Raw genomic sequence first — 17,670 nt, 5'->3', positions numbered from 1 at the left:
GATTCCTCGAGGTTGTGATAACATATTGTCTATAGATGTCAAGTCTAACATGTTCATTCGACTCTCGTTAAGGTGGAAGAAGATGGGTTGGAGCGTCTAGAGAAAACTGAAAGGGGGGAAGACGATCCAAACTAGTACCAATCAAGCCCAAGAGGCCAAACACCTGGGTGTACCAGAAACAAGACCTATGTCCAAGGTCCAAACTTGCAACCTCCATAGAGGAACAATAAGCCAAGTAGGAATATCTGTGACAACCATCGGAGGAATGAGTGAAGCTCTAGAGCCGATGAAGACGCCAAACTAAATCAAAGATGGTCCCCAATTTGAAAGTGCAAGCACCAAACTCTGCCAGAGTGATGTTGTGCGGTGTGGACTAGTGGCATTTGATAATGCGCTGAAAGAAAAGAGTTTGGAATCTCTCAACAGAGGTCCAATCAGACTCCAAGAGGGAGGGGCCCCAAATAGTAGTCATAAAGGATACTTGGCTTGACCAGGGAGTCAAGAAGGGACATCTTAGTCGTGGTGTCTTGGAAGTGTTGTTGAAAGCACTGTCACTCAAGAATAGTGAGTTCTGAAACAATAGCCCATCTTCTTCCATCTTAGACAAATATTCTAAAATAATTTCTAGAAAGGAGTTCTCAAACCCTACTTCAATCTAATAGTTGAAAATCTGGATAATCAAACAAATACATACAATCCAAATACTCTAAAACTTCAAGCTTTCAACAATTCTTTAACTCCAATTCTCAAATTGCTCTCCCAAAACTTGTGTCGAAAAATGAACTCCTCTAATTAAGAGTCATAACCCTAACTAGTGTTTCTATTCATTAATTTTCTAAAAGTTATTTACTTTATTAAAATATAAATATTTTATATTTTATAAATTTAATTCTTTCATGCACACTTATAGCCCTTTGTAATTTAAACAATATTATTTTTATTTTATTTTTTGTACTTAATTATTTATGCAAAGCACTTTTAAAAACATAATTTAGTATTTTAATTGATAATAATAATTAAAGTTCATTATTTAAATGCAACCCTAATTTAATCATATTGATTAAATAATTATAATAAATCAATATTTACTCTTCAATATTTTAATTCTCTTTTTATCAAAATTTTCAAATTAGACTTTTATATTCAAGTACATATTTAATTAATTTTCAATTAATCAAGAACCATCATGTTTTAATAATTTCCTTCTAAATCAAGTAATATTTAATAATTCAAACATCATAAGATCAATCCAAGCATCATAATTAAACCATTTATCAAGCAAATCTCATTGTCAGACTCACATAAAAGCAACATAAGCACGACTGACCAAAACCAAAATCTAACAACACAAGCAAAGATAAACTCATGTAGGGTAAGCAATCAAATACATGTCCTCATTCTCAAGACAAGTAATTAAGATTTGGTTGGGATTGGAACTGAACATTATCTCTCATTCTTACTGTTGAGTTATTGCAATACGACACGCTTATCGTAGCAATTAAGAGAAGTCCATGCCCAGTACCTACAACCTGCATAAAAGAAAAACATGTACATATGCTTATATATCTAAGTTAAACATACAATGGCATAGAGTGGTACATCATGGTATTACGACTCCCTCTCTCAACCACATCAAACATATCAAACATAAATATAAAATAGACATGCACACCATACACATGCAACTATGGGGTAAGTATAATCAATAAATCATAAGTAGAATTATATTCTAATATAAACAACTCATCATCATCATTTGAAGGCATATCATATGACATTCTTATGGAAACAATTACATTTTCTAACTAAGAGTAATTTACGAAGGTAATCATAATCATCGAATAGACACATGAAAGTATCATCATTATAAATAAATATCCATTTCTATCTAGTATAATCAATTACCCTATATATCAAAATGTCATATTTCAAATATCAAGGGCTAACATGTCCACAGAAGAGTCAAATATAACTTTAACAATGAAGTCTACAATGATAGTAAAGGCGGAGTATTACATCTCAAGGCTCAAAGTGGCCCACATGTTTCAATCATTTGCCCTTGCTCCCTAGTTGACCTGGTTTGTTCTTTATCCCAAGAACTAGTATATAAGGAGGCTTGTGCACTTCATTTTCATCCATCACCATCCTACAAGCAACTAAGAGCAAGCATGCACGCGTACTTGAGACATCAAACAAACAATTTCAAGCAATCATCAAAATCAAGCATTTCCTTCTTGCATCAAACTTCTACCTTAAAGGTGGTACCGAAGTTTGGCTTCTAAGGAAGGCCCTCATAATCTAGCTTTTTTAGTCCATGGCCTCTAATAGACCATTAGCACCATACCCCCTTTAAGGAGACTAGAGATATATATCAATCAAAATGCAAGCCAAAGTAGATGACCTAAATTAGCAATGATTGCCTCCACCTTTAGAAAATGACCATTAGAATTTCCAATGGCATCAAAGCAAGACATTTCCTAGAAATGAAGTGGGAGAGTGGGAAAGCAAACCCATATTGAACACACATTGAGTGGTTCAGTAAGAGGATTGAAAAAAATAGTCTACAATTTTGCAGAAAGGGAATGATTTCCCAAAACCCACTATTCAGTCAAGATTAAATCACAATCATCAAAAGAGGAAAATGAAGCAATTAAAACCCCCTTGCACAAGGATGAAGACCAATGTCACTAGAAGTTAGGGGTCCCCAAGTACTAGTTACCCAGTGGTGTAAATTTGAAAGTGAGGACCAAAGGCCACAAACATGCAAAGAAAACCACAACATCGGTAAGAATCCATGTTCTCTAAAACCTCAAGGCCACAAACCACCACAGAGGAGTCCTTAGCATAGGGCAATAGGTCAAGATTTCTCCTTGGAAAGGATGTTAGCAATAAACTTGGCAATGCTAGCATAGCTCTTGCCACAAAAAGTTATAGATTTTGGAGGGAGAATTCCCTCCATAGCACCCACAAGGCCAACACAACCAACAAAAGGAGCAAAGGTCATGACATCACTAGGAAATCCCTAAATTAAGCCGAAATTGCAAAGACCAACATAGGGACAAGGGGTCTAAAGACCATCGATGAAAAGAGACAAAGGGCACAAACTTCAATGACAATGGTTGGTAGGTTGGTGACACCAACAACCCCTTAGCAATAATGTGCATAAGAGGCCTCGACCATGGCTACAAGTCCAAGGGAATTTGAAATTGCAAATCAAGAAAGGCCGCCATTAGCATCCATTTGTTGTTCTGACTCCTTAAAATCTATATGGTCTTGGACATTTGTTGGATTTATGTTTACAAAAGAAATAAAAACCACCACCAAAGCTTCTTAGTGGCAAAATGCTAAATCACAACATTTAATTGTACATAGCCCCATCTAATTATGGGTTATCTCCTGCAAAATCCATGCAAGACAAAAGGACAGTGTCTTCTTGTATAGAAAAATTCATAACATAATATTGAAACACGTTAGTACTTTGAGAGTGCTAATAAAAAGGGTTTCTAACATTTTGATGGTCAGTCACTAAGGTTTCTCTTTTAGATCTTTCAAATTCTTCAAAGTTTCCCTAGTTGAGAAGTTAATGGGTTTTGAACTAGAGGGCATGGGAAATATAGTAGATAAAATATGTAACAACCTGATACTGTTGTAGTTTGATAATGGCTAACTACTTGGTATATTATCAAGAACGGCAATGTCTATGCAAGAGCCAAAATTCACTCCTGATTAGACAACTCATTTGCTTTTCTTAACTATTTTAAAAATCACAGCACAATGCTTTTGTAAATTTTAACTTATCTAACAAATATAAACAAATTGTTAGTCAGCTGCATCTTGGCTCGTGTATAGCCATTTTGATTAAGAACAGTTGTAACCTACCAAGGCCTCAGGTGAACACTTCATGGAACTCGTCCTCTTTCTTCAAGTGCTCTTTGTCTAAAGGAAAAGCTAGCACTCTAGCCTTTGATTTAATGCAGCACTTTCTACATGCATGTTGTCTGGTACTGTGCATTTAGAGTATTTGAATGGATCAGCCCTTAACACTATCTTAAAGCATTAAAAGACAAAATTCTGATCTGATGCTGAATGTTTTTGTGCATGTCTTCATCAATGAAGATCTTGACAAGTCCACTTGTTTGCGCATGATTTCATTGAGACCCTTAACATATTTGGTCTTGTGATTTGGAATTTAATTATTTCAATATAAGACAATGCAGATAACTAAACCTAATATTATATAGATGCATGTTTAATTCATAGATGTCCCTTCCCATAGTTCCATTTGAAGTGTTTCAGATCAAGCTGTTAGAGTTGTTATTTTGATTAAGAGTGGTTATGAAACAATCTCCAAATGCACAAAATATAGCATATCTGAACCTTGACGTACATATAATGCATCTCTCCCTCCAAAATTATAAATGCTATCCTACTGGCACCTGCTTTGAATCCAGAATCCAGATCAGATGATCATGCAATGAGATGAATGTCACACTTCATTAGCCACACACAGTGGCTGCTAGAAATGGCACAAGTTCTGCCACCATGCTATGTACCTTTATCTGTACTCAAGCAATATGACTGCTTACAGCTGTTATTACATTTTTTCTGCTGTATAACAAATAATCAGTCAAGAAGAGTTCTTATTCAATTCAATTGATAATCATACACTAGAAAAATCTATAATTAAAAACGGATGTGGTTCCCATGAAATTGCACTCTTTTGTACCATTCACCATCACCTCGACATTCATGTGTGTGAATAGCAGATACGTGCATGAAATGGGATAAAGAACCTATAAATAATTAGCTTCATGAAAACATATGCAACAGTTATATTACTCGTCTATACATGTGATCTTTGAATTTAACTCCCTCCTCTCAAGACCCCATAAGTTTTAATTTACAACTTAGTCATTTGAGAAGGAGGCTTCACTCATTTACCAAATAAAATAAAATTTTGCAGACTAATTAATCACAGACCTCCAAAACATCACAATCTTCCACATACATTGAATATGTAACAATCTGAATCATCAGTTTCTTGCACTTCAAGAAGCTTGAATTCAAGCCTGCCACACCTTCCATTCCATCGGCTGATGTGTTAATATGAGATTTATGATGGTGCTTTTAAGTAGCAAACCTCCACCTCCAGTGCTCTACTCTTGTACCAATGTTCGAGCCGATGTCCCAGAAAAAAAGTTGCACACATAGTAACAGCAGAGGACGGGAAACTCCCCATGCTCTAACATGGCATTTAGATTGATGTTATCAAAAAAATTCAGAGAATAGAAGTACGAATAGGTTCTTCAAATTATATGATACACCAATTTAAAATTGACATGAAGACAAAATGCCATGAGAATAATGGCATGAATAGGTGCTTCCAATTATAGAATAGGCCATAAATGAACATGTTGCTTCAAATATCATCCCAATCATCCCATCTAGATCTATCACTTGATCTGTTGCTATTCGAAGCCCACCGAGCATAAGTGTCTGGTTGAGCAGCATCTGGGCCATTTTGCCAGCGCTGATAGTGGCTTGTATGTCCATCCCATGATTCCCAACGTTCACGTTGCCGCCTATTGCTTTTTCCATACTGATAGCGGTAAGCTTCTGACACAGCTTCTGAACCACAGTTGCTTCCTCGTGTCCGTAATTTCCGTAGCTCCTCTTCAGTATCATAGCGCATCCGCTGTTTAGTCAGGCAAATTCTTAACATGATTTTTCATATGAAGAAATGCATATATCAGAGAAACAAATCATGTAATTTCAACCATTAAAAATAGCTAAGATATGTTTTGTCGAAACTCATGCAAAGTGAAAATGCTCAAAAATGTCTTTAGAAGGAAAGAGCAACGAGGAATTATGTAAATGTCAGTAGCCAAACCAACCAAATCCAACAGCACATATACAAACCTTGCTAGAGTCGGAAAGAATCGCATAAGACTCTCCAATCATCTTAAATAACCTCTCTGCATCTCTTCTAACCTCCTCCCCTACTTCCTTCCAATGGTTGTCATCACCACTATCACTCCACACTAAAAACTGTCCAGCCTGTGGCATTGTAACAAAAGAAATTAGGGACATCATTGCAGATTTGGTTTTTATGGTACACCCAACACTGTAATTATTGAATGAACAGTTTTACATAATACCTTATCAGGATGGTGTCTCAGGGCAGCTTTTCGATAAGCCTTCTTGATCTCAGCGCCACTACTAGAAGCCTCAACACCCCTGAGAAATAGAAACAGATCCATAAGAGTTAGCACCTGCTTCATGGCAACTTTTAGACAGTTTACATGAATGTGAAAATGGCAAATTGAAACATATGATCTAAGAAGCTTGCATTATGGCAGACAATTCAATTAAATATTATCAAAATAGAGCTTCCCTGTGGCCACCACTAAGGTTAGAGTGATAACAAAGTCTATTAATTCAACTCAATGCACTCTACTCATGTTGACATCTTAGTAGCATGGTGAAAAATTGGCATTAACCACTTGGCTTTATCGTAAGGGCCTCAGGGGATCAATGTATGAAAAGCTAGCAAATGGTGAAAGTTATGTCCACTAATTTTGTGAGCTACAAAAAAGGAATTTCATCATATCAAGCATTGCTCAAACGTATTATTTCACTCCCAGCAGTTCACATTTGTAGCTCTATTATTTTCTGAAATTATGTTCAAAATTTTAAGCAGTAAATAATTTATTTGCAACTTTTTATTCTTCTAAAAAAATAAGATACATATATGTTACTTATATAATCGGATGAGAACATTGAAAATAATGAATTGCAGTCTCTAAATAATTACATTACCATATTTTAGACATCATTCTAAACAAAACTAAACTTGAGCTGAAGCAACCGTTCACCATATTCTCCATGCATTATCAATAATCAATTACAGTGTACAAGAGGATGACCTATATTTATCTATTTGACACCAAAACTATTAATTACTTAGAACAAAAGTCACGTGTAGACCAGAACATCAGGCATACCCACAAGGACAAACCAGATAATTACAAACAATGAATGCAACAAGACTTAATCATCAGAAGGTGAAGCAGAAGGCATACAAGATCAAGTAGTGATCCAAAGGATGGTCCCTTTTCATTTCTTCTTCTGCCTTGGCAAATCGCTCACGAGCATGTCTGAGGTCTTGTGTACTGATACTGCTTCCTTTGGACTGTTGCTGCTTTTCCAGAAGAGTAATAAGCCTTTGAAGATCATTAGTAGCTAGTCCATAGTCACGCACCATCTCATGCAAAGTGGCCCTACGTGATATTGCCTGCTTCATAGGACCAAGATTAATTATAAAAATTAAAAGAATTAAACCTTGCATCCATTACAAGGACATCAAACCTACTTTGCTTTCTTTGCTTTCTAAACAAGGTGAAGTTTAATTCAAAGACAGTGATAGAGGAAAAAAATTAATTAAATAGCCTATTAGACTCATTGCTAAATTGTGGATCGGCAAAAATTTGTGCACAGTAGAGCCCTTTAACCTTTTCTGTATTACTAGTCTGTTGTGCAAACTTGATGTCATTAATTTCAAAATAGCTATTACGCCTAAAATTTTGCAAGTGATTTTAGCAAAACCAAAATGTGTGGACTTAACATATTGCACAATATGAATATTCTACCATTCAATGAACTATCACCACAAAAAACATAATTGGATTTATATTTTGCTACTTGATATGTGTATGATATTGACTAATTGAAATTGTATAAATTTATTCTCTTTCTTTTTAATATGTGCATGTTTAGATTTCATTATGTTTCTATAATTCACCCCCCTTGCCCCGAAAGAATAAGTTAATCGATAGATAATAATGAACCTCCAAGGAGAAGCACTCACCGATAGATGGGTGAGATAGACAAAGTTGTACAGCGGGAGAAACTCTAATCAATCCTACTAGGGGTTGATATAAACCCCCAACCTTCGTCGCACCATGTGAACATACTTTCTAGTTTCTACGGACACAAAAGTTCAGGCAGATAAAATGGGCTGGGGAGTCACATTTGCATTTCAAATTGGAAGGGGAATCATATACATAGACAGTGAGATTTTCTTCGGAAAATCACATTCTATTAATTAAATTTCTCTATTTTGTCTATAATTAGATTATTTTTATCTATTCACCTATTTCAATTTACACTTTTTTTATTCACATGTATACTTTTAGAATTTTTTATCATTTTAAATTTCCAAATCTCAAAAACACGGATTCGGACTATCTATCCACCTTATGCAAACAATAAGTAAATCCAGCAGAAATAGTGAATCTACAGGGGCACGCAGGTAGAAAAGAGAAATAAAGATGCAGAGTGAGACAGCAGTGAAAGACACCAGAATTTTGTCCATCTGCAATTTTAATCACTTTGCAAAGGTCGTCAACTCCCAAAATCTTGGTGCACCATGTGAACAAACTGTCTACACTTTTCTAAAAACACAGGTAAACACATGGCTAGAAAAGTAACATTCATAAATTAAAAAGATAATACACATGATTACTTGTGCTTAATCAGCACATCTTTGACCCACACTAACCCATGTATTTTCAAAAAAGAAATGTTAATAAAATCAGATGTCATTCAAGAAAACACACTGGCAACATGAGTTATTGAGAAACCACATGTTCACATTTTAAAAAACTGCCATGCTTTAGGGTTTAAGGTTCAATTTGCAATATTTTCTTGCCTTAAACCCATTAGTTGAATTGCATTTACATATTTAAAATGCACATAGGAAGGGAAATCTTAGAGGGTTGAATCCATCTTGCCCAAAAAAAGGCGAGCTTAGATTAAAAAATGGCTAGTGAAACTTCAAGAGATAGAGAAACTTCAGTCTTCTTGTGCAATGAGAAGGCACTGAAAGCAAAATTATCCAAGTGGGAAATCTTTCTGTTAAAACTTAAAAAGAAGGCTACACCAAGAATGTAATGTGAAATTTATAATACAAATATGTGAGATGTAACATATCCATCATCCTTAATTTTGGTTTGCCAATGCAATCTTCTATTTACGAATATGTTTGGAAAAACTTAGGCACAAGGGCCTTCATTTGTTTCCCACCAGTGAAACAAAATTAGGAGCAATGCTAGACATTCATGTGAAGCTTAGTTTGTAGTAGATGAGTTGACACATTTCTATTTCACCACTCATCATCAATGCAACAGCAATATGTTTGGCAGGACCTTTCATACTTTAGGGGCTGCTGATTGAACCGTAAAGAACAAGAAACTAACCTTCTATTTTGAGATTCTGCCATTCAATATAGGAGGTTTGTGTTACATCCCAAATTTTGACCTAATTTAAATTTATTTATAGCTGTTGAATTGAATGGATTTTCTTTCATAATCATGTGAAAAGCGTAGTTAAATATATTCATTGTATTCATTATGTTAACTGTTTAATGATGATGGTCGTTACCCATTGTTTGTCATATGATGATTAGCAGTTGCTTGGTTTCGGAATTATGGTTAATAATTAAATTTCTTATCTACATTAAATGTTATTATGGATTTATCATAGAACTTGATATTATCATGGAAAATGTTGCACGGGTGGTTGCAAGAGAAGATGAAGGAGAAAAGCATTGCTAAACGGGATCAACGGAATGGGATACTAACTTAGTCCAATTATCGGGTCAACAGATATGACCTTTAACTATCTTGGTAAGGACCTAGCCACTTGAGCATCAGGATACAATCGATGGACAAGTATGAGCTATTAAATAAACATTTAAAATATTAGATTATTATTTTTTAATTATTTAAAAATAATGGATACCTCAAATGGCTTTTGATTGACTTTTTCACCACATCATTATAATGTATATTTATGTACGTGCACATAGATATAGAAATAAAGGTGGCACCATAATATTATTTTTATACAAGATTCTATCTAATATGCACATTTAAATACATGTACAAGAAGATAAAATAATCTTCCAAATAAAGCATGTATTTAGATATACATAATGATAGATACGACCTTGGATAAAATAAATAATATGATGCCATCTCATAAATACATCTACGTGCAAGTAGATAAATATATTGTAAATTATCCTTGATTTATAACCTTCAAATCTTTTTCCATATTCATTCAATTTCTTGCTAGAAACCGAAATGCACATTTGGCATTTGATATCAATGAAGCAAGAAGACAAAATCTTTAAAGTATGTTTGAGTTACAGCTTGCTCCTTCGAATGCCTTTATTTATGAAGCCGTGAGAAACCATAGGACACAATGATTTGTATTTCTCCTCCCTTGCGATTTTTGAACTCTAATATTATGGTCACATATTTCCCTCTCAATATTCTTGCTTGCTGAAAGTCATGATTAGAAAACACTCTGAGCCTCGGCGTTCATAATTTCTGCCGTAAAGGAACTAGTTGATGGCATCCAGCCGAGGTTCAGTTATCTTAAAGACTTGCTAGGTTGTGTGGTTGGCTTCCATATCCGATTCATGCATATTTTTCTACTACTACATTTGTGTTACAACAATAAGATATAATTCCACAAAATACCGTACAATCATCCTTGCTTGATATCATTGAATAGTTTCTTTGTGAGTCTTCCCATGTTGAGTCAAGACCGATTGATCATGATGTGTTGTTACATCTTTTTCTTTTTATTGTTATGTATCAGAATCGAATGGTATTTTGTTTTACATGCCTTAAGATTATTTTCCTCAAGTCATATAAGCTGTGATATATTGAAACATGGAATATTATTATACCAACTGAAGATCAGCAAAATGAGTTGGTTAAACTCTGAGAATTAAACCCTTGGGACTCACCCGGTTGAATGGCCTTGGAAGAGGTGAGAAAGAATTCTGCAATTAACATGGAAGCAAAATCGGATTTGACATAACAAACACAAATATTTTTAAAAAGGGAAAATCATTTAATAGCTCATGCATGTTCATACTTATTGTTCCCCTGTTGTCAAGTCAAGCGGTGGCAATTGGGTCATTAAACCCATCCAAAAACCTTGGCCAAGGTCATTAAAGACATGTTTTCCATCTATGATGACTTCATGTCAGTAGTGCCAGTTATTCAGACATGTCCGTCCATAACTGTGCGGACATTTTAAACACTAGAATGCTCAGGTGGCTGGACTAGAAGTATCCCAAGCCTGATCCCGAGGTAGGGAGGGCCTTTCTATTCAGTAGATTGTGTGGGGATGAATATGGTCCAAGATTGGGAGGTTAAACCTAAGTCAATGCTTCTCCTCTTACCGAAAGCCGAGACTTGCACAACTAACTAAAGACTCACCAGTTACTTCTGTATGTTCCTCTTTCTATTTCATGTTATGCATTTACTTTACTTGTATGCAAAGAAAGATAATTAATCATTATTCAGCAATTTCAATTGATCATTATTACAGTTATTTTAGTTAATCGTTATTTCAGTTGATTCCTATTATGGTTATTTCAGTTGATCGTTATTACAGTTATTTCAGTTAATCATTATTTCAATTATTTTAGTTGATCGCTAATACAATTATTTCAATTGATTGTTATTACAGTTATTTCAGTTAATAGTCATTTCAGTTATTTCAGTTAATAGTCATTTCAGTTATTTCAGTTAATGTCTCATGAAAAGGATTCAAGATATTTTGTTTCGATAGTTAGTTGAAGAAAACTCTTTCATTCCTATGTGAAACCAAATATTAGTTCTCCTTTATTTTGTTACGAAAATTCATTTGTTACAGTTGGACCCTTTCATGTTCTACAGGCATTTAAAGATAAGGCACATCAACCTAAGAGGGATAGATTACGAAGATTGACTAGATATTGACATTGTAGAAATTGATTTACGTGTGTTTATCTATGTTAGTGAAATAGGATCTGTAACTTGTAATAACACTTGTGGATATTTTATGTGTTTTCCAAGTTACTATTCCAATGAATATATATATGATATAAAGAGGCATGCCTCTTGAAGAGACATGTCTCTTTAATATATTAACTTACATTAGTTATAGTTATAACACAATTAATATACTCCCAATATATATATATCACTCTTAATATAAGTTAATTATTCCATATATAACATTGTCATATATTATATATCTCATATATATCAAATATAATTTATCCAACAGAATTATAACATTAACACTCCCTCTTAATGAAGAAGGATAAAACACATAAATATTACACCATAGGTAATATTTCAAAAATAATATATATAGGAAATCTTTGATCAGAAGATTTCTAGAATATGATATAATGTAAGTATTGGCCTATCAGAATATCAAGATATGATATTCACCAATTACTATTTGATATCATATTTGGTAACATGAGCATTGGCCTATCAGAATATCAATCAAATGATATTCACCAAATACTTTGAGTAATGGCCTATCAGAACATCAACTAAATGATATCCACCAAGTACTCAATGTGGTAATGGCCTATCAGAATATCAAGGCAAGATGTACACCAAGTATTGAAAATATATCTATACAAGCAACTTGTAGATAATCAAATTAATGATATCAACCGCCTAGCTGTTGATTTATAAGATAAAGCCTTTACATGAATCAATTTCGCAAAATTGAATCATTCTACAAGTTATTGTAAGGACGTCACTTTACAACAACTTCTCCTAATACAAGTGATAATCATTTAGAAGTTGTCACTTCTTCATGATGTACACAGGGGACAAGCTCATACATGTATGACATCAAAAGTTTGCATGAAGTCTCCACGAATACTGTCATGTGGTGTTGTCACAACATTCACCATAAAACATATCAGAGAATAAGGTTTCTCCCTCTTAGTTTGATATCAACTTTTAGCACAAGATTCTCTTCGATGAAGTATCAGACTTCCTTTGAATCTGTTATGATCCTTCTAACTTCTTGATAGCAAGTCATGTCATGCTTCCTTAGTTCAATGGTTATCTTGATAGCATAAGGCCTTCCAGCCTACATACATGAGACTTTATCCCATGAATCATAGTCCTTTAGCTGTTATAGTTTCTGACTAGTGTTGAATCCATCAACAAGGTCTACTCCTTCTAAACCAATATCATCAAAAGTTTGATTTAAGCATTTTTATTTTCTGCTCCCTCTCTTTTTCCAAGGTTGTCTCTAATGAAATGTCAGACTCCCTCTCATAATTTCACTCATCAAGAATATTTTCTTCAACAAACTCACATTATCCAACCTAATCATTAGATGATTCGTGAATCCTAAATCACAGCTTCTTTGGAGCTACTATCATAAGATTGAGTCTGCGCACTATTTGGTAGCATGCCTAATGTACCAATCTTCTTTTCCTGCAAGAACATCCTCAGAGACAAAGGAAAAGATCAAGGCAAATAGCTCTTTATAGTGATTATAGAAATACAAAATAAGAGAGAGACTACAATGAGTAGATACATGCAATACCCGAGGATAATAAATACTTATCTGCAATAATAATATATGTTTGACCAATGAAGGTCCATATGCATCAAATCAGGAAATGCCTCCATGTAAGAATTTGTCAAACAATTTGAGTACGTCTTTTTTACTCCAGTATAAGGACGATTCAAATGGAAATAGAACATTGGTTATCATTCCCCCTTACAATGTTAGATTCCCACTCTTATATTATTGAATATACTCGGAGACAAAAGAAAAGAACAAGAGCATAAGGAGATAAATAACACTTTTAATGCATACAAGGATACATATAAGAGCTTGATTGCAAAATAAACAATAAAGAATATTAGTCTTGAGATAGAATACTTATCTCACTATTCTAAATCACATATAACCTTAGTTGGCATTATAACCTTAGTTTCTTTCTGGTTGCACGGTCCTAGAGCTTCTATTGGTCTCATGTATGACGTGTACACAATCCTTCGTTTCAGACTTGTATTGGTTCCTAACAAAATCCTTCAACTTATCTCCATGGTCGATAGTCAATAAACAATCCCGATGTATGTCTCTAGCTTACTTGACCCTTATGGGTGACCAATTTTTCACAATTTGGTATTCACCAAGTGCCCGTCCTTTTCTTCCCCACTCAGGGCACTAATATTAATGATACCTTGAATCGATGACCTCGACCTCCAAGAGAACCATTTCCATTAAATCACCTCTACAATGTTTTGACTTCAAGGAGGGAGATAATCGTCAACAATGTCATGAAAATCACTATGCTTATAGTCATCACATATACCTGGCATGCATGAAAATATTGTCCCTCATCTTCAATAGGGGCTTAACCTGATCAAATGGCTTTGGATAACATGGAGATAATATATCAAGTTTTGTTGGGACAAAGTAACTAGTGTTGTGAAAACATGCTTCATTATTTCCAAAGATAAAAGACCTTCCTCAAGAGGTTCCTGAGTATATGTCATAGGAGTAGTTGTGTCAATTTCTATGTTTTGGTGAAGATACATAATCCTTCTCTTAATCATCTCAACGACTGCCTTACTAATTGCATTTCCCATTCCTTCAACACAATCATAAATAAACGTCTCTCTCCTAGTAGAGTTTCTGCTTACGCAATACAATTCGTAGGACTCCCGTGGTTAGTTATGCGAGTCTCAAATAGATCTCAGGAAGAGGTTTCTCTGACCGCTGATATTTCTCCATTCTTTGGAAGCTTCAAGTTTTGCTCACTGATACAACTTGCTTGATCAAATACAGATTGTATCTTTCTGATCTAATGATGAAGGCTCGATCAAGATTTATTCTCTATGTTGCTTGAATATATCTATACATACTAACTTGTCTCTATTGCAGTATGTGCTCCAAGAATGAATTCATCACTGTATGAATTCTTTAGATTGAGTTGTCGTCATTATTCATAACATAAACCTTAGCAACTTGGCTCAAATATCAAAATCAAACACACTCTCAAATGTTAAATTTCTGCACTTCACAATATTGTCCTTCTAAACTTCACAGGCAGGTAGGGAACAAGCTCTAATACCATGTTAGTGAAATAGGATCTGTAACTTGTAATAGCACTCGTGGATATTTTATGTGTTTTCCAAGTTACTATTCCAATGAATATATATATGATATAAAGAGGCATGCCTCTTGAAGAGACATGTCTCTTTAATATATCAACTTACATTAGTTATAACACAATTAATATACTCTCAATATATAATAATGAGATATATATATATATATCACTCTTAATATAAGTTAATTATTTCATATATAACATTGTCATATATTATATATCTCATATATATATATATATATAATATAATTTATCCGACATAATTATAACATTAACAATCTGCAATGACCATACCCTCTAACCATAGTCCTGACCTATAGAATGTAATGTCCCCTGTTAGGCTTAGGTGATTACTAATTTAACCCAAATTCAATATTTAATATTTATGTCCAAGCCAAAATGGATGAAGACACAACAATTTAATCAAAGTAAGAATTGTTCATTCATTTAATCCAACTAAGTTATCTATGTATATTTGTTGACATCTCAACTGGCCTTATTACTATTCCAAACACCATGGACTCCTTAAGAATCTACTGGTCCCAGCTCGTATCCTATCTTAGGACTTGCCCTCAACGCTTCTAGGATGCTAACCCCTACCCATATTGAAGATTGAAGCTGCAATAGAGATTTTTTTCTTTGGAAATATGGAGCGTTATTATCATTACAATCACCTTCTGTTGAATAGGAAACTTATGATTAAATTGTAATGGCATGTGTCATACAACATGCATTAAGTTATGGAAATACGCAGAGTTATAATTGCAATTGTCAAGTTTTCGAAAATTGGTGAGACCTTTGGTTGGAATGTGAAGTCTCTCTTTAAGTTATATATATCGCCTCTAGCAATAGACATTGTACGCTTGACTTCATATTATCAACAAAATGATCTTTTGTTGTGTGGTTGGGTTTTTCCTTTCATTTTTGAAGGGTTTTCCCAAGATATCTTGTGGTGTTGATTGTATCTATTTTATGGTTTCTTCATTGTTGTTTATCATCTTATTTTCTAGGCAGTAATAAATTATATCTCCAATATGTGTTCATTATAGGTGCTTCGAGCACAGTTTTTATTTAGCTATCTGATATAATCATCAAAATCATTCTTATGCTTGCATCTTCCTTTGGCCAATTTATTGTCTGAAATCTATCTTCTGTTGGATCATGAAGTCCTGTGCAATTTTGATGTTTGCATTAGGGCTCTTTAAACAAAGTCTGCTATGATTTCTAGCGGAGATTCAGAGGCCAAGTGATGTGTTGGAGAAGGATGTCGAGAAGATCATTTACATGTGGTGGAATGTGGTCGTTACTTATCCATAGGCAAGATCACATTAGTGGACGAGAGGGAACAACTTTATATCTTTGATTGGTATTTGGTATAGATTTTGAAATTATTATTTTTTATTGGAGAATCGCAAATGTGCATCTGGGAATCTTCCGCCATTGCTTTGGACCAAGATATGACCTTGTTAATTGTCAGAGAGGCTCGCCTACGTCAGTTACTTCATTTCAAGGAGACAAGAATGATGACCACAATTCGTCATTTCTACTCACCAGGAAAATTCAGTAGACGATGCTTCCACTAGTTCTCCTACAAATGAAAATGGCAAGGTGGCTATGGAGGTATTGCTTGGAGATACATTTTCCCTAAACTGCGTCAACATGGTTGGAGTCTTCCAATGTGTGGCGGAGTATTGTGCTCAATTAGTTTTGGATTTAATCTTTTTCTATTTGGCATTTTCGTTTTTTCTTGGAGGTGTTCATTCTTGCGTGTCATGGTATTATACAAATCATGCATTTGAGTTTGATATCTTTAGTCGGTTTCTTGTATTCGAGTATTTCAGTCGGCTCAATGGCAATTTCACATTTATGAGTATCAGATCTTTGTATCTATTGTCACTGTGGTGCCTTTTCTCCCACCCTTTTATATACATGAGGTCTCTCTTTAATTTTGTGTGCCGTTGAGAATCTTTATAGGCTTGTTTGAGGAAGAGGATTGAGCTACGGGCAACCACATGAAGTCACCTGGCACTTAACTCCAGTTTGGTGACACCTGCGAAGATTTTACTATGTTTGTGACCGCATATGTAATGGGTTGCACATCTGTGTTGTGGGAGATGATATTTTATGTAACGGTTATTGAGAGGTAGACAACTATTTGTATAGAGCCATATTATTATAGCATCCACCTCTATTCTGAGTGATACATCAGAAGATTTTAGCTTTGTGATTTGTTGGATGTCAAAATAAGCTCGTGAAGTTTTGTATAAAGGATTTTATTGGTGAAAGATACGTTGCATTTCTTCCAAAAGCTATATATCGAAAAGCAAGGGTAGATGTGTCATGTTATTTGCACGATTATGGGTCTCTCAACTCTAATTGTGAGGATTCTCGAGAGATGAGTATTGCCTTGCATGTTGTGAATATGCAAATTCAAGAAGACTAGACTACATAAAGATTAGTATTTTTAAAAGTTTATATAACTGGTAAGAATGTTTTATTTTTAGTATTCATCTCCTTATATGATAGATTTGTTTACTAATCTCTTTTTGTTACAGGATGCAACAAGAAAAGCAATGATTAAGAGGGAGGTGTTTTAGCTTCTAAGGGAGGATTCATAATTAGGAGTGAGTGCTTATGGAATCACCTTCACTCTCATATGTGCT

At 34.4% G+C, this 17,670-nt stretch overlaps 1 protein-coding gene across 2 annotated transcripts in view; it reads right to left on the bottom strand.

The window, feature by feature from the left end:
• Nucleotides 1-4,780: 4,780 nt before the first annotated feature.
• Nucleotides 4,781-17,670, bottom strand: part of LOC149533136 (uncharacterized) — a 76,908-nt gene continuing 64,018 nt past the window's right edge. For both annotated transcript variants that reach the window (XM_089807773.1, XM_089807774.1), the window contains 4 exons: nucleotides 7,083-7,294; nucleotides 6,159-6,237; nucleotides 5,920-6,057; nucleotides 4,781-5,695 (listed from right to left, as the gene is read on the bottom strand). In XM_089807773.1, coding sequence (XP_089663899.1) covers nucleotides 5,420-5,695; nucleotides 5,920-6,057; nucleotides 6,159-6,237; nucleotides 7,083-7,294 — 705 coding nt within the window. In that variant the 3' untranslated portion in view covers nucleotides 4,781-5,419. The remainder of the gene's footprint in view (nucleotides 5,696-5,919; nucleotides 6,058-6,158; nucleotides 6,238-7,082; nucleotides 7,295-17,670) is intronic.

Source organism: Cupressus sempervirens, chromosome 10, assembly GCF_028749045.1.
Source record: "Cupressus sempervirens isolate cs-2001-9-10 chromosome 10, ASM2874904v1, whole genome shotgun sequence".
Classification (NCBI taxonomy): domain Eukaryota; kingdom Viridiplantae; phylum Streptophyta; class Pinopsida; order Cupressales; family Cupressaceae; genus Cupressus; species Cupressus sempervirens.
This window is presented reverse-complemented; position numbering and strand designations above follow the sequence as displayed.